The sequence below is a fragment of the Elaeis guineensis genome, chromosome 15 (assembly GCF_000442705.2).
Source record: "Elaeis guineensis isolate ETL-2024a chromosome 15, EG11, whole genome shotgun sequence".
Lineage (NCBI taxonomy): Eukaryota > Viridiplantae > Streptophyta > Magnoliopsida > Arecales > Arecaceae > Elaeis > Elaeis guineensis.
In genome coordinates, this window is record NC_026007.2 from 66,874,056 (window position 1) to 66,892,632 (window position 18,577).

The window sequence follows — 18,577 nt, forward strand, 5'->3', positions numbered from 1 at the left end:
CGAATGGGGCCCACTCTGCTCTTATTTATCATCTTTTTACCTTCCCAAAATTGGCAGGTGAGATGAGCGGGATGTTTGCAACACTAGAAGAGTGAATAAATGTGCTGCTGACCTACCTACCTACCAACACGCCACATTGTAAGGTCATCTCGTCTGGATTGCTACTGCCACTGATGCGTGGCTTACAATCCCCGTACGCAGGAGTGGCAATTTATACATATAATAACTCGTTAACGGATTCGACATAGGTGAAGGAACCGCAAAACCCGACCCTAATCCATCCCAAATATATATAACTATTCATAAATTTCATCATTAAAATTTAAAAAATAATTTATATTTAAAAATTAATTTCTTTAACTTTATCCGATCTATCCAACCCACCCCATCTAAATTTATCCTAAAACCGAACACAAATCAAATTTGAAAACAAAAAAAATCAAATTTTTAGACAGACCTAAACCCTACCCAAAGCCTAATTAACAATAAATATAGTTTAAATCTGTGATCAGCTCCACCCCATCCCAAGATAAATATGGAATAGGCGTGGATAATGAATGGTCCAAACTTATATCCGACCGTTTGCCATCCCTATCTATCTAAAACACAATGAAGATCTAATTCAAAAGCTTCAATAGAGATGAAGATCACTAAAATGTTCCAGTTCAGATTCATTTGAATGGCTTCAGTGATCCAAGTCACAAACTCTATACCATTCCAGGCCCACCAGGGTACCGGCATGTTCTTCAAATATATGTATATATAAAAAAATAGCAGAAAAAAAAAAGCCTCTTCCATATAGGTCCTTTCATCACTTTCAAAAAAAGACAGACATGTTTTTGTGCTGTTGTTCATCACATGCAGAACCTAATTTTGTTTGTCCCATATCACATATGCTTTGCACAATGCCATCGATGCTTTTCACACAAACCATCATAACCATGCTCAAAGAGGACCTGCATTTGGTTTGCTAATCGTTAGTACTCGTACATTCAGCAGTCTATATCAATGTTTCCATCTCAATCGAACAGGCTCAGAGAATAAGTTTGTATACAAATAAAGATAAAGCAGTAAAGGATATAAAGAAAAGACCAAAGCTTCAGTAACCAAGATTCTTTCATCTGTTAAGAAAGGAGAGGTGCAGGCATGCATGCATCCATTTCACATACAACCCATTCTAAAAGAGGAAAGCGGGGGAAAATTCAAAAGGAGAGGTTCATGCCCAACCCCGATGTTTTACAGTCACCCAGTCATATGAAAGCATGGCACCACTATACAAATCAATTTTCTTGTACGTCTAGGAAACACCTGGAGAGCGTTCAGAAGCTGCCTTCGCATAGTACAACTAATGAAGATGACCTCACTCCCTGTAATGTACGCACAGGAATATAACGTGTTAGAGGTAAGTAACTAACATTAAAGCTAATTAAGAAATCAAGTCTATACGCAGTACAGGAGGTACACAGAAGTAGACAAGTCCCAAAGAAACCACATACAAAAAAGCATTTGGCTGTTCGCATGCATCCATAAGGCCTCCTCTATCATCAATAAATCAATATCTCATACTACCAAAAACAAAATCCAAGTATTCTACAAGCATGCATGCACACATCCATACATACGTGTGTCTGTGTCTGTGTATGCACATAAAAGTTGGGCTATACAGTTTAATGTTAAGTCCTTGGAAAAGGAGTTCTCAATTCAAAATCACTGATGGACCATCCAAATTCAAAATCTAAACTATTGAATATAAGTTATAGCACAAAATTGCCAACAAAACAAATTTAATGTATTTTGATGGTCTCTAACTAAATCATCAAGCAGACATCAAACTAAGAAAATTCTCCAAATGCACACTAGTTATAAAATTAATAAGCTTTTTGTGATCATGCATTACATAAAAATTGCATTAAAGGCTGTTATTTAAATCACCAGAAGAGATGTTGGCATAATTTATTGGAGTCCTGACATCCAGTGACAGATAACAATCAACATCCGTGCAAACTTTATACAGAGCACCTTCTCAATCTAGCATTAAACCAGCAAACTTCATCAATCTCTGAGAAGGGCATCGAATCTCTATTCCCTTTATATCCACCGAGTTATACAATTATCCAAGAACCCAAAAAGAAAAGGTAAGGTCGCATCATATTCCAATGGAGCTGTTATCCTAGTTCTGATTTAGATCAAAATCTATAAAGACCAAAGGGACCACACAAACAAAACAGGGCTAACAAGATTCTCATTTTAAGAAATTCGAAAACAAACACCTCCGAATCTTCTAATGGAGCTCTATCCTTTGTTTATTTCTCCTTTTGCATTGACAGGGACATCATGTGAATCAAGCAATTTTAGATTCACCTAGATACATCTTTATGACAGCTTCCATGACTCAAGTGACCAACATCGTCACCACCTTCTTTCGCTACTCTCCTCCCTCACCTCTTCTTCCATCGGTTTCAATGCCAACCAGTGACATAGGCCATTGCTGTGCAGATGGCAGCATTAGCAGGATGGGAGGTAAGGGCAAGTAGGATCAAGTTAATGAGGGAAAGATGAAAAACGTGGAGAGAAACCTTTTGAATCAGTGACCACTGAAATTTAGAGGCCGTGCAATATACCCACCTCACACAATTTTTTTCCACCTATATGCATGCGTAGATCTTACATTCCTCTTAGAAGTAACTCATCTGCTTTCATTCTTTTTAGCTTTACATTCAATGACAGTCATTAGATATTATTCATTTACTTCGTTTCAAATTAACAATTCAATTTTGATTGAATAAAAAGAAAATGATTACTGTTTCCTGCAATCATTTGAAATTGTTCATGCTATGACATAACTTGCACATCCTTAAGAAACCTGATTGGTTGATATTCTTTCTATCTGAAAACATTTTGAAGACCTATATTGAAGAATCTTATGATTTTAATTTTTCAGCTAACACACTTAATAATTTGACCATTCTCGAGGGATTTGAAATGCAAGAGAGAAAAGAGATTCAAGGAGAATAGAAGTAATTGCTCCACGGTCCACAAAAATTTGATGGCAACAATCCTGATTGGCTCTGGTGTTGAAGGATATTCAAGCTTTCAACTCATGGACTAGACTATCAAAATTCTTACAGATGATAATATGAACAATTAGAAACACTGATGATATGTAAAACTCCATAGATATTTACAGTTTAATTTTGGATTTTTCCTATTTTTAAGTTTTAACCAAAACATTTTAGAGCCATGACCTAAGATTAAGGATTCCATGTTCACAACATTATATAAGATTTTGAGAAGCTATACAGGATGCATTATTTGAATACGTTAGCTGCGAAAAAGAGACTCATTTAAAACAAATTATATCAAACTAATGGTGTGGTGAGGGGAATGGGGGTATAAAGGTCATAATCTTTATATTCTACGCCATATGATTAGTTCGAGGGCTAGGATTAGTTCAGTAAAAATTAATGGTTTAACTTCAAGTTCAACAAAAAAATCCTTGTCCTTTTGTCCTCTTTCCCTTGCCAAAGCTCAAGAATTCACCTCTAGATAAGGATTTATTCAACCCACTACAACCCATCACACCACAATTTCTTTATGCAAAATTCAAATATAAATTCCACATCTGATGTCATATCATATAAAATTGCAATGTTATCATCCATATCATTTCTTCAGTATGGCAATGCATGTCCAAGAAGACATAGCAGAGACAGTAGGACAAGTGGCATCAATGTCATAAGTAGGCAGCACAATGTAAAGATGCTCAATTGATCACATCAAAAAAATGTGTCAGAAGATATTTATGATTCTAAGAGCAAAGGAACCAAAACCTGATAAGAGAAAGGTATGGACACTGAAAGCTTGAACATCAAAGATATAGCAATTGAAGCTTTAGGCATTGATTAATTATCTAATGAGCACAAAATCAGAAAAAATAACCTACCATGAACCTGCAGTCACTTATTCACCAGTTAAACTTCAACTACGGCCAAATCTTGGCTTGAGTTTAAGTGACAAGATTAGGGGCATCATCATCATAGTGTTGTTTTCTTTACCATTCGGTCAAGGTCTAGGATTACTTAAATTAAAAACACATTTAAAATTTAAATTTTAGTTTAATTGGATTGAAGTCATCGTGGCTTATATATGTAGCGGTAAAGCTATTTCCAAGACAAAAAATTTTGATAAAATAATTCAAAAAATTTTGCTTCTTTTGTCTCCCATCCCCTTGGTCCCTTTTTATTCACTTTCCTTGCACCAAGCTTGAGGATTCAACAATAGAGATACAAATCAAGTCCCTAAAATCCTGTGTAATAAGAACCCTCAAGACAACCACCTAACCTAAAAGAATTGAAGAGGATGTAAGATCTGCATAGCAATCATAAGCTATCAAAACATGTAATGCATCACTTCCTCCACAGAAACTAAAATCAACTTTAAGAATTCGTTCTCACTCTTCTAATCTTGCATAAACTCCACATTCCAACCATTTAAATGCAATGTTTTAGAACTCCGACCAGACCAGCTGGTTCAACCAAGTTCAACCTGGACAGTTCTCTGGTCTGAGTTTTTTACAGGCTCGGAATTAGGAAAAAATCAGTAACAACTGGTAGAACCAAATGGACTGGTTGAACCTGCCTGCCCATTCTGAGTTGCCCTCTCTCTTTTTTAAAGTGGTCAATTAGGGATTTAGGGTTTTGGGGGTTAGTTATGGGTGGTCACATAGTTGACTCAACTACTCAATACAGGCAAAGCCGTGGAAGAAAAGAAAATTTCTTTGGCTCTTCTGGTCCTCTCCCCCCTCTCTCTCTCTCTCTTCTTTAGTTCTTCTCTGAGCGCGCTGTGCTCCCAGTGACGAAGAGGTGGATGGCAGCGGAGGTGAAGAAGAGGTGGATGGCAGCGGAGGTGAAGTAGAGGTTTCCACTTTCCAGAATCCAGATCAGGTAGCATTCCTCAGGTTTGTATAGATCTTTTCTTGTTTAATTTGAGGTTCCACTTTCCAAGTTTCCAATGTGTTGATTTGGGTTTGAATGGTGATTTTACAAGCTCTTGGTGTTGGTCCATGGAATGCATTGTTATAAAATAATAGTTTTTGTGAACTGCACAGCTTAATAGTTGATTGCTGTGCTTGCTTGCTCTGTTAATCTATTACTCAAGTTTTTGAGATGATAAATTAAGCCCTGAAGAAATTGGTGGGGTTTCATTATCTTTGTACAGGCTTTGTTTATATATAATTAATTCCTCATGTATTTTCATTGGAAATAATTGCAATTGCTTGCTGAAACTATTCAGCTCTGTTTTGGGCTTTGGCCCCAAGATAAACAAAGCATTCATCTGTAATTCTGTTTGCTGATAGAAACATGGCAGTTTCATGGCTTTTGGTAGGATTGGCCACAGCCTTCATTCAGTTCTAGTTTAGTTAAAACAGAATCCATGTATTTATTCTTTGTTTGAGCAAACAACTGTTTTATATATGCCTTAATGTAGTTGTGATTCAGCTTGAATCCAAACATGCTTTCACCAAACAAATTGTATGAAGAGATCTGAATTGTGCAACTCATATTTAATTATTACATCTTATATCTGTAGTCCTTTTCGTGTGTGTGTGAAGAGCAAATGCCAAAGAAAAAGAGCCGGTTGCAGAACTTCTACAAGACAACTTGGTTCATCCCTGTACATGAAAGTTAGATTACATCATGCTGTAGAGCCAAGCATCATGTATGCTAGACAGAAGCCGAGCCTTGGTGATCATCAATGGCCGCACCCCATCTGAAAGAGCTTTATTCCCTGGGAAATCCAATGCCCAAGGCATCAGCTTGTAACAGCAAGGGCAATTCAGAAGGAATAGAATCACCTGAAAATTTGAGCTATATGCTTTTACTTGAAAAGTGATAGTTTTGATGATCTGAAAATGTTAGATGTGTTCATTAGTTTGTGAGTAAATTTGAGTTCTATGCTTTTACTTGAAACGTGATCAATTGTACCATCTTTTAATGATGTCATGTTTTTGAAACTCCCCACCTTCTAAGGATATATGGCAAATATGGCTGAAGATATACATGATTTGTTCGCACTTTTCTTACTTTTTGCTTCATGTTTCTTGTCAAATATTTTATGTAACGATACTTTTGAATGTTAATTGTATTTTGCACGGTTGAAGCTAAGAAGAGAAAATATGATCCCATCAATTATGAATGCATAGATATGGTCGGGTAGTCGAGAAAAAACCCAATCCAGATTGATTATGAAGAACTAGAAGATATGCTTGATAAAAAACAAGAAAATACAAATGAGGGAGGGAGTTCCAATACACCAAGACATTAGTGCATCGAGTATCTTATTTGATATTTTGGGATTAAATAAATGAAATTTTATTTCAAGCATTATATTCATTTTTGGTTGCTTGTTGGAACTTGGGATGCGAAGATGAACATGATGATGATGATGTGATACTGATTCAAAAAGGAGTTGATCTGTCATCTTTTGGTGGTGGAAGTGGAAAGGTGGTGATCACAATGATGACGATGATTGGCTAGCCCCATCCCGTGAATTTGAGAAGTGATTCGGTTGCTTCAAATGAAGTTCTTGGCTTGATCTTTGGATATTTTATATTTACATGACTTTACAATTTTGGTTTGTAAGATGATGTTTTATGGTTGTACTTGAAGCTTTGGATAGTTTGTGATTATACTTTGAATTTTGGATGGTTTATGTTCTGTTTGGAATCTATTAGATATGTTGTAGACTTAATGGGTAATGTACTTCGGAGTTTGGATGTGTTTTAAGTTTAAATTTTGGAGTGACTTTGTAATTTGGATTTTAAAATGATGCGTTATGATTGTACTTGGAATGGTCTATTTTGTAGATCATCTAATCATTAAATGATTGACTATTTTGTTAGGATTTTATAATTGATTACTTGCAACAAATGTTGCATATCTATTGTTATATGAAGCTTTAAGGTGTGTGTGTGTGTGTGTGTGTGTGTGTGTGTGTGTATATATATATTACATATTTGTAGTTGTTACAAAGCTTGATTTATATGTCTGGAGCTTTATTTGGTGTAAGTTTATTAAAAAATGAGGTAAAATGTATAAATATATTGGATAATTTTTCCCTTTTTTTTCTTTTTTTTTTGTAGTTTGCACTTTTTAAAATAAAAATATATTTATGATGTCAGCATGCTGTCATGCTGATGTCACCAGTCTGACCGGCTGGTCGAACTAGTCCGACCATTGAACCTATGAAACAGCTAGAGAGTCATCCTCCAGTCCAATTGTCAAAACAATATCTAAATGCCATAACTAAACTTAAGACTGGATTTTTTTTAGAAAGAACTTGACAAAAATTTTGCTCTAGTTACAGTTTTTGGCTTTTATTTTATTTTTTAGAGCTAGGTTTAGATTAAAGTAAAATATGGTAATTTAATTCATATTGCCACATTAACTTCATTTAAGTTATGGGGCCCCTAGTTGAGCCAACCACTAACTATAATAGAGAGGAACGGGCAACCTATTCCACCTTCCTAGGCAAGAGACAAATAGGCACCACATCCTACAAGGCATCCTCCCTTTCTCTCTCTTCAAAAACATAGGTTCAGCCAGTTGTAGAGAGGGCTTAATAGATTTTCTTCCTTTTTTTCGCCATTCAAGATGTCTATGGCAACATATGGAGAAAGAAAATATTTGAAAACAAAAGATATTCTATCTCAGAAATAATAGATAACATCTGGAAACAAGTCGATCCTAGACCCATTCAGATCAGCCCTGATCTATGTTGAGCTGCATCAATATGCCCAAAATGTCAACATTATAAAATCATAAAATATCTAAGTTTTCAGGATTGCACTGCTTTGTGCCATCCCAAAGTTGACATATAAATCTTATACCTCTGGTTTGCATCTAAATACATTCTGCACATTTACCATCTGCCCCAAGTTTTAAGGAAACCACTACTTCCAATTTCCACAACTTAGTCAGATGCCCTTCTATCACTTATCAAATTGCTGAGTTTACCTCTTAACTTGCATTAACTTACCTTCAACACCTGAGTTGTAGTTGACCATACTAAAATGATGGATTTTATTTAAACATTTGCATTTTAGGCCTGACCCACCTAACCTTGTTTGCCCAACAGCCCTTGCTGACTGAGATACCCCCAACCCAACTTTACACGGCCCTCGCTTGATTGATTTTGTGAAACACCACCCACCCATTCGCCCATCTCCATATGATCCCCTTCCCAGCCCCCTTTGTCTTTGCATCTGATCTCCTTTCTAGCCCCCCACCTGTAAACACCTTTTCCCTGTCTTGCCACACCTAGATTGGTACAAACCCTAGGTCACACCAACCTCACCACCATCATCTACAAACCCTTTCTGCTACAACCCTCTTTACATCTCCTCTCCCATCCACCACCAACAAAACTCCACCTTCTCACCCCTCTCCCTCCCTACCGCCCCCTCCCTTCTCTTTCTCTAGATGGCATAATGGCAATAGATGAAGTAGGGTTGCTTGGGTCAAGCCAAGTTCGCCCTGGCCAGGGGTTTAGCAGGGCGTGGATTGGGAGGGTTGTCAAGCCCCGAGAAAAAAGGTTGGGACCCAAAATTGAGTTTTGGTACAAATCATCCTAGTTGATGCATAACTATAACTTCATCATGTATTTAATATCTTAAAACATCAAGCATTCTCAATGGGAGCAGTCTTCCTCTTAACAAGCAATTCATTATCTTGATGTCATTCTTTTTCCAATTTTGCAAATTGATTGCTTCTAATCATGTTACAAGTTGTTCTCCCAATCTCCGTGGTTGGTTACCTATGTTTAAGTGGCTTTCCTTGCACACCAAGCAAACACCAAGATACTTGCACTATCATTTGTTAATTTATCCTACACCGAATACTAGATCCTATCTTGATGATTTTAATCTTCTTTGCCTAAATATTCAAACAACTTTATGACAAATCATTTCTTTTACATGAGAATCAACCTCCCATTCCTCCTTTTTCTTTCTATTTGTTTTATTTTTTTAAGACCCTTGCCACAATATTCAGCTAGCATTTCCTATATGAGTGGCTTTTATCAATCAAACATATCTCATCAACAATAATCACAAAAAAAAACTAACTTCTTTCTACCTCTTTCTAACATAGATGCAAGACTTTGCAAGCCAACCTCATGATGCACATTATCTTTGTCTGCAAAAATATACTAGCACCACCCTTCTTGCCAACTTGAGATTTTGCATTATCAATGTCATTATTCCAAGATTAACTAATTCAAAGCCCCATGATCAAGAATATTTGCTAATCTACAAACATACTGTCAGCGGCATCATACAAGCATAGCTTCCATTGACTAATTGACTTTGGGCATCAACAGCACTTGTGAACTCATATATGGTCATGTACTCTTAAGCATCATTTCTCTTAAGCATCATTTCAATTCTTCTTCAAACAAAGCATCAAAACCACCTTTTCTGAAAGCCACCCTTATGCTTTCTTTCTACATTTCTAAAAGATCCTTTTTACAATAATTATGTTATCGTGGCAGAAAATTTCTGTGACAAACTTAAGTTGACTGAGGTTTTCTAGAAAAGTGTCTAGCATTTGGTACATCAGCCATCTTAGTATGGCCCAACGTTCATTTGACACACCTAAGGAGCATTTTTTTGTCTTGTACATCTCCTTCTGCTCTGAGTATTGTGTGATTATTTTTTACAAACCACAACAAATATTATCTACCCCACATCCTATTTTAATAAATTCAAACTTTTTGCAAGGTCAAGAACTCATCATTGCAGACATCTTATGCTGAGATCATCCAAAACAAATCTTTACTTATTACGAAATCTTCACATTATTCTGAGCTCATACACTGATGCAGGGCAAACACAAAAACCATCAAAACAAATCCATAATAATAGTAATGAGCCAAAAACTACATTATATCATAATCACAAATAACTAATTTTATCATGCAGGTAGAAGCAATTTCACATGTGAAAGAACATAAAGTTTCCACTTAAACAAATGCCAAAGGAAAGACGGAAATGGTACCATTTGATGAGCGAACCAAAGAGAAAATGCTGCATGATGGGCACCTTCTCAAGCACCTCAGCCTTATACATCTTCAACATTCCACTGTTCACCTTGCTCCATGTCGGGACCGCACTGATATCATCAAGCATCGGGGAGTGCTCAGCAAATACCCCCTTCTTCACCTTCTTCACAAAGGCCACACAGGCCAAGTACATATACTCATGAGAGAAGTTATCAAGAATGTCCTGGTTGTGAATCGACTTGGGCTTCATATACTTGTGATCAATGAGCTGAGCAGAGCCAAAGATAAAGGGGAGAAAGTGGTAGTCGTCGAGGCCCCAGACACCGTGAGACCCAGCGGGCTCGAGAGAGTAGGTGGTCTGGAGCCTGCGCATGAGTTCGAGGTAGGCGACGAAGACCCGGGTGACGAGGGCTGGGTAGTCCTCCTCCCTGATAAGGCTGAGGCGGCCAAGGCAATAGAGGAAGGCGGCGAAGTTGGTCTCGTGGCCGGTGCCGTAGTCGATGCGGAAGGCGTTGCCGAAGGAATCGAGAAGGTAAGGGAGCAGCTCGTCGGCGGCGGGAAGGAGCTCGTCGGAGGTAAGAATGGGGTAGAGGAAGGCGGGGGCCTCGGCGGAGAGGCGGGCGTGCCAGCACCGGTAGGCGGGGTTGCCGTAGCGGGCGGGATGTGGGAGGGGGGGAATCTCGTCGATCCAGGAGGTTAGGGTTTGGAGAAGGAAGAGGAGGGACGTGAGGGTTTGGGAGAGGGGGGGAACGGGGTCGGAGATCTTGTGGCCACGGACAGAGTGGGAGAGGGCAGCGATGAAGCCAAGGAAGTGGCGGCCAGCGGCGGAGGAGTGGAAGCGGCGGATGTCATCGGGGGAGGAGATGCGCTTGGTGGGGGTTTCGAAGTCATAGGGAGGGATGGCGCGGGGGACGGGGAGGGGCTGGGGGACGGGAGCGAGGATGATGGCGTTGGTCTGGGTGGGGGCGTTGATCGCCGGCAAGCGGATAGGGCGGTACGCCGGCGGGTTGTAGGCGTCGGTCCAGGGAGGTGGAGATGCGACGGAGGCGGTGGGGCCGCCGCAGGCAGAGCACACCGACGGTGGCGGGCTCGCCTCGGCCGCGGTGGCGGTGGCGGAGGTGGAGGTGGAGCAGACGGCGGCGCACGAGACGTCGGCGCAGGCGGCGGAGGAAGGGGAGGAGGGCTCGGTGTCGGCCATTTTTTATGGGAAACGATGCAGGGTTTGGAGGGAGAGGCTGGACAAGAAGCGAGGGGAAAAGGGAGGAGAAGAAACGAGAGAGAGGTGGGGGTGGGGGGGTATGCGGGGGGAAGGGAGAGGAAGAAACGGTTTCTTGCGACACTGATCAGGACTGTTGATCGTTGATCATGGGCCGAATGTAGGACGTGGCCAACCGTTAGGTGGGCTAGCGGACGGGGCTAGCAAGTGGATTACGAATGGGCCTTCGTAGTTTACAAAGACGTCATCTCCAAATAATAAAAGGTGCTTAGAAATTTGTAATTGCAGTTGCTGGGCTAGCCATATTTTTCTGAGTATTGTTTTGTTCTTTGACATCTTAAAGTCTAGTCTTCTTTTTGTAATTCCATCAAAGTTAGTGAAAATAAATGAGCAGTTATCAATTGGCATGTAAGTTGCACTCAAACATCTCAAAAAACAAAAAGATTGCCTTGATTTGATGATCTTATGTATCCCAATTATTTTAAGTTAATGCACAATGTTTAGCTGTAAGTGATCATCTGGTGCATGACATTTTTGACATCTTTCTAGTTACTTTCTCTCCAAATTAGCATTTCAAATGTAACATAGGTCAAACAAATAATTATAAATGACATCATATGTCATGATGAATTCTCTATATAGGATTTTATTATAGCTTGAATTCCATGCCCATATTCTTCCTATGCACCATTTCATGTACGGTGGAAGTGGATCAGATAATATCTATTTTATATAATATTTAAAAAAAATTAAAAATAAATAATTATATTAATATATTATTAATTTGATTTATAACCTATTTATAATATCTTTAATTCTATGATCATAATATTCGATCACCCAACTTATATTCGTATTTCAATTCATAATTCAGATACCCAGTTTGCATCTATAACCATTTTAAAAAAAGATATGGATATAAATTTTTGCATTGGACTAACATCTATCCATATCCATATTCGTTAAATAAAATAAATACAGATATAAAAATACTACTATTCGATAATTTTCAGCCCTTTTTCCCCCTCCTTGCCTAAGTATTTCAATTATGAAAACTTTAATATGTATCAAAATATTTTTTTTTCAAAATATCAAATTAAGTACATGGGAGGCAAATGGCCCAAGCTTGCATTATATTGGACTAAAGTGCATTGTCCAAGCAATAGAAATTCTTTGTGCACCATCTGCAGTATAGAAAATCTGACATGGAGGGCACCATCTTATCCGATAGTCCACGTAGCCACCGTTTCCCAATATACATTTAATATTAGTAGGTCAGCTTTTTTATTTAAAAATTTTATAAATATATTTCTTAAAAATTATGACATTCTTCTTAAAAATTATGACATCCCTTCACAAAAATTATGATACCCCTGCATAAAATAATAAACTCAAGAAGAGTGTCATAATTTTTGTAAATGAATAATATTATTTTTAAGAAAGGATGCCATAATATTATTTTCATATATATTCATTATCTTTTTTTTTTTTATGAAGGGATGTCATAAATTTTAAAAAAATATTTTTATCATATAAAATTTTTAAACAAAAAAGCCAACTTGCTAGTATTGAGTGTGCGTTTGGAAGCAGTAGCTACGTGGATCAATTGGATAAGGCGGTATACTTTACATTGGATTTTCCACACCGGAGGAGGCTGTGCACAAAGAATTTCTCGTCCAAACAAAGCTCCAAGCTTGAGCTTGGGCTCGCTGGTTAGGCACTTTCGTGTCAGGCTAATTACTGGTTTAGTTGCCCTCTCAAAGATCCATTGTGCATTTTCTCTACCCTTTAGAGGTACACAAACTGGCCCGACAGAAATTTTATTTGAAATATAAACTTTGGAGTCATAAGGAGTTGTTCAAATTGCATATTTTGTTTGCCAAGTTAGGCCTAGATTGGACCTTAACCCACCTAGCTTCTAGCTCTTTAACTTAATTAAAGCAAGTGGAGTTTCCATAACTCCTCCCTATTCTCAAAACACTTATCGACGAAAGTTGCAAGTGGAGCTGGCCCTAAGTTCTTCTCGTGCCTCTAAAAATTTATTTATTGCTGGAATGTTTTGATTAGATGCCTAGCTCTTGTCTAGATCAATCCCCTAATGATTTTGGGCAACTCCAAGCCAAATTGAGACCATTAAATGTATATCGCAGTATCAAGATTGCAAAAGCCAAGCCTAAGCTTGACCTATTCCAGGCAAGACGGGTTTATAACTTGTAGGAAAGAAAGATTCACCTTCCTTCATGCGAATCCACCATAAAATCATCCGTTAATCACTTTGAGATATGTGCAGATATCCGAATGCCGAAGTTCAGAGTGCTTTGAGATCCATGCTATGGGTTATCCCATGGTAGATTCATATAATGGAAATCGTTCTTCGGCACGAAAGATACAATCCCAATCCATTCTAGACACATCTAGTCTATTCCAACATCTTCCTATATTATATAAGGCTATCTAAAATGGATCCCAAGAACAGCCCTCCATTCTCGTGACAGAGCTTACTGTGATGCAGACCTTCATTTGAAACTATTCAAGCTGTCTACAAAGTGGATTTCCTGAGTACAGATTTTAAACTCCAGTGGTTGGCAGGTAGGAGTCTAGGAGACTATATGCCTCTCTGGAGCAAATGTTAATGAACACATGGTGGAGAAAGTATGAAGCATTAGGATTAACCTCATTTAGTTTTTCACTATTGATTCAATAGTCCCTAGGTATTGATATATCTAGGATACCATGTTATCGAACCGTTACCGAAGCTATTGATGTATCTAGGATGCCATATTATCGAACCGCCTTTTTGCTACCATATTCACCAGTGACCCTAGGTATTGATATATCTAGGATGCCATGCGATCGAACCACCTTTTCGCTGCCATATTCACTATTTTTTGTTCTTAAACGTGGCAGCTGGCTGACTTCTCATCAAAATGATAGTCATAATGATCAAGTGCTAATCAATGTCATATTACCTAAGCATTTTTATGAATCCCTTCACTTGCTTAAGGGTTTTGGCCTATGATATGGCCCAAATTCAATGCTCACTAAGATCACGGATGCCAACTTGGCCGATTAATGGATGAGTGACGCATGTTGTGTGCAATTAATACAAGCAAACCCAAGACAAATAGCACGAATGGTTACAACTTGACGTGATCTCATAAGACAGATGAGGAGAGATGTGACGGCCCAGGTGGCTGATAAAGAAAGGCGTAATCGTTCATCTGAAAATCTTTCAATCATATTATGATAAACTCTTATCCTCCACTCTATATAAACCAGGATAAGAGACCTCTGAATAAGAAAGAACTTTAACATCACTCTTAGCTCATTACTTGTGCTCTCAAATCTTTTTTGTTCCGTCAAAATTTTATCTAACTTGAGTATCGGAGAGTTCTCACATTCTAACAACTCTTACTTTTCTTTGTTTGTAGCATAGATCCTACATCGTGCAAACTAGTTTTGTCCTAGCAGACCAATCTTCATCAGCGCCAACTCCATGACAACTCCTTTGGGGTGGATTTTGGAAAGCAACAACTTGCACCATTATTATTTTTGTGCAAATTTGAGTTCACACAATATCCTTACATGTCCCACCTCAATCATGCAACCTCCATGAGCTAGGGTAGGAGCCAAGTCAATTAAAGACATGTAGGCCAAACCCTACCTCAATAATGTAAGCTTTTTATTAGCCATATATGCTCCTTCTTTCATCCTCTTTGGCTATCAAACAAGTATGTATCTTTCACCAATCAAGCAAATGCATATAAGTTTCTTCATCCACAGCTGCAAATCAAAGGTTTAGTGGTACAAATCCAGCTTGAATTGTATCTGTTGCATCCCTCTTATAGGACCGCGCTAATCTTCCTCAATCGGGTAAAATATTATATGATGTCTTACCAAAATAATATATCTAAAACATCATTTCTGGAACATATTCTTATCTTGCACTACCCCTTCTCATTCTTCAACCAAATTGCACCGAGCAAGATTGTGTACTATAAGCAGCAACATCAAAGGAGAAATATGTGCAATCACTTGTCTTCACAACTTTCCCATACTTTGTAAGTACTCTATAAATAATCGATTCTTGGTGTTGAAAAGAATTGTTACACAATAACAATATGCTCTCGGCCAAGCATCAAGCAAGGCAAGTTATTGGTGGAAAACAAAATCAAAAAAAGCCACTCTATGCTACATCATTAATTATATTCAGGTACATTGGCAAAGCCAATCTATTCTCATGTGTACCATTAATTGTACAAGTGAGATCAATGATTGAATATATTCTGGTCCTCATCAAGAACATGTGTACCATTAATTGTACAAGTGAGATTAATGATTGAATCTGTTCTGGTATATGGTCCATGCATCGAATGGACAGAAGACCTAACACCCTCGTTGCTACCTCCCCTCTTTCTGCATGCGGTCCAAGAGGCCGTATTATATTTCCAAATGTGTGGTGTGGCTAGACGCCTATGCCGCTATAGCTTCTCTCTTGGCCGTTGTCTTCTGAACCAAGATAGGAACCCAAGGCCAACAATCTCCGGCTATAACGGGACACGGTTCCCATGGCCGGATGAAACGGGTCACGTCCTCTCAAGCCGTATAACGCTTGTTAGGCACCAGATGACATTTCCCAATCTGTGAGGGAACGGCTCACGTCGCTGGAAAATCGTGCGTTATTACTTCATTGGGCTTCCCATTTGCGAGTGTGGGCCTCCAGCTAAAACTGCCGACACCGACCATGGTGCGTCTAACCCAGATGGGCAGGAAAAACTTGGGAATTAGAGCTAAAGTTTAGTGACATGAATTCAAAGCCGAAGAATGTAAAGAAGATCCGGCTTGACCTCGGCATCAAGCAAGTTGCAACGCTGGAGAGCTGATCTAAATTCAGATCGGTGGGATCAGCATACCCAAACTACCATGGAAAAGCTAGGTGATGTCAATCATGTTCGATCTGATGTTACCATGCCCGATCCGACCTATCATAGAAAACATACAAGTCCATTTATTAGGAGGTATCCAACGAGGGATCTTTCGATGCTTAAGTCTGATACTAACCTCAAAGAAAAAAAAGATTTAAGAGGGCGAAATAGCAACATAGCAATAGGATCAAAAAGAACATATCTAGAGGACCATTAGATATGCTTTATATAGGTGAGGGCTAATGCCCATTGCTAAGAAAATCAAGCATATATACTAGCTGTTATAGTAATAGCTGACCTATCTTGCCTGAGAATCATACAAAGAGCCCAGGAAGAAAGAGACATTGAGTGAAAGTGGAGGCAGAGGAGGGCGAGTGGGGGCTGGAGGGAGTCGGTGAAGTAGGTGTTAGGAAAAGAAGGGGGTGGCACTGAACAAGACCCGAGGGAAGAGAGATAGATGGAGTTGTCCCCCTTTGCTGAAGCAATTATTTTTTTATAAAATTACTTTTTTCTCTAATTTGCAGGTGGAAACTTAATCATGGTTAAGGAGCAAAGAGCAAACGTCTTTGGCCTATAGCTTACGTGAATTAGGTGCTGATTTAGCGGCCTTTTATTGACTTTTGTCTATAGCATATGTGGTAGACTATCTCTACCTAAGAATTTCTTTTGGGAGGAGGGAGGAGAAGATCTTTTAGCAACAAAAGTTTCCATATATTATTGCTACCAATAATTGGTTTACCACCCAGGGTGGAGAAAGTAAACAACCTTAGGTCGAGTGTAAAAAGCATAAATTCATCCCAATTATATTTGATACAAAATACATTAATACTATAGCATTATGAATTTTAAACTTTATAACATATTATGGACATAGCCTGATGCCCACAGCCTTAAAAATATCAAGGTTACAGCTATGTGGTTTCCAATGGGAGACTACAAATATGATGCTTAAGCTTAAATCTTTTTAACACTAAAGGCATGCTTTGTTGGAGGGAGTTGGACTCTAAAATGAAAATGGTAAGAAGTCTTCTGTTCCGACCCTGCACCAATAATTCACATTCTGATTTCAATTCGAAACTTAGAGTATGATATATGTGTAATCTCATGGATACCACTTGTAAGGACAACACCTGATCCTGTAAGCTTAAGAGAAATAAGGAAAAATACCAATCATGTCACATATTATTATTATGCAATCTCTCTTTTGTTTTTTTTTTTTTTTTTTTTTTTTGTGGTGGTGGCAGGCGACGTTTTCCCGGTAAAAGAGACCAAAATTTCCAAATTGAAGAGCCCAAGAAACGTTTAAACAATAAAATAAACCATTTTCATAATATTATCATATGAAAAAATATTGGCTATATATTGCCTGGCTCTTGAATGCTAATACAATCAAAAGAGCCCAAATAATACTTTCTTGACTAGTTATTTTGGGTGAGGTCCAATTCCTTTGAGACATGGATGGCAAGTGATACAATACATTTTGAGGCCTACGTTGCAGAGTTGTATTTCCTTATAGGCATCTTACTTCGTTCTTCAGATCATTATGTAAACAATCTATGATTATGTACATTAGAAGTTTTACAAAAAGCACCAGAGTCACCAACTTAAAGGAAAGGAAAAGAAAAGAAAAAAAAAGATAGAAGGGCCCTTTCCTCATTTCACCTTCCCATTGTTCCTTATTCCTGGCCTTACTTTCCTTCAGCTATTGGCTGTCATATCTTCTTTGGAAAAATTTTTCCCAAGCTTTTGGTTGGTGGTGGTTGAATGTTGAAGTATAGATCCATCCTCCATCTAATGGTGCTATCATTGGTTGGCTAAAACAATAGATACTGGTCCAACCTTATCATATTAGAGTTCTCTAAGTTTTAGATGTCTAAAGAAGTCATGATATTAATTAAATAATGAAAAAAAGATGTGATCATGTGAAATCAAAGAAAAAGGAAGTCATCACCTTGAACTCAATTTGATCTCTCTGGAGGACATTCAAGAAACCTACAATATCAAAACGAGCATCGATTCTTTAGAGCGGATTGCCCGTGGAGTGCTAACGACTGCCATAAAAGATGGGCAGCTAAATATCGATTTTTTTTTTTTTTAAAAAGACATCATAAATGCCCTATTATTTCATAATATTTATTTTACTTTACCTGAAAATAACTTACTTTCATTAAATGATAATAACTTACTCCCAAAATTACTCCATTTTACTCGGCTACACTAAATACAATAATAAACCAATCTGCCAACCAAGAACTTTGAATCCAAAAACTATGGAACGTCCTCGTCGCCTCGCTACTGCCTTCGTGCAGTCCACTCCCCCACCATAAGCCAAATCAAGCGTCTCTTTCCATCCGCATCCAAACCAAAAATAACAATA

The 18,577-nt window shown here is 38.3% G+C and overlaps 1 protein-coding gene across 3 annotated transcripts; it reads right to left on the reverse strand.

Annotated features, from left to right (window-relative positions):
• Positions 1 to 1,080: 1,080 nt before the first annotated feature.
• On the reverse strand, positions 1,081 to 11,350 carry LOC105058434 (uncharacterized). 3 transcript variants are annotated; one of them, XM_010941370.4, is made up of 2 exons: positions 10,056 to 11,350; positions 1,081 to 1,367 (listed from the first exon to the last, which is right to left on the reverse strand). In XM_010941370.4, exons 1-2 carry the CDS (start codon positions 11,255 to 11,257, stop codon positions 1,361 to 1,363), a joined length of 1,209 nt encoding a protein of 402 aa, XP_010939672.1. In that variant the 5' UTR covers positions 11,258 to 11,350; the 3' UTR covers positions 1,081 to 1,360. The 3 variants fall into 3 exon arrangements, with proteins under 3 accessions (XP_010939672.1, XP_010939673.2, XP_010939674.1); XM_010941371.4 differs by lacking the exon at positions 1,081 to 1,367 and adding an exon at positions 5,530 to 5,787; XM_010941372.4 differs by lacking the exon at positions 1,081 to 1,367 and adding an exon at positions 5,530 to 5,854.
• Positions 11,351 to 18,577: the final 7,227 nt, after the last annotated feature.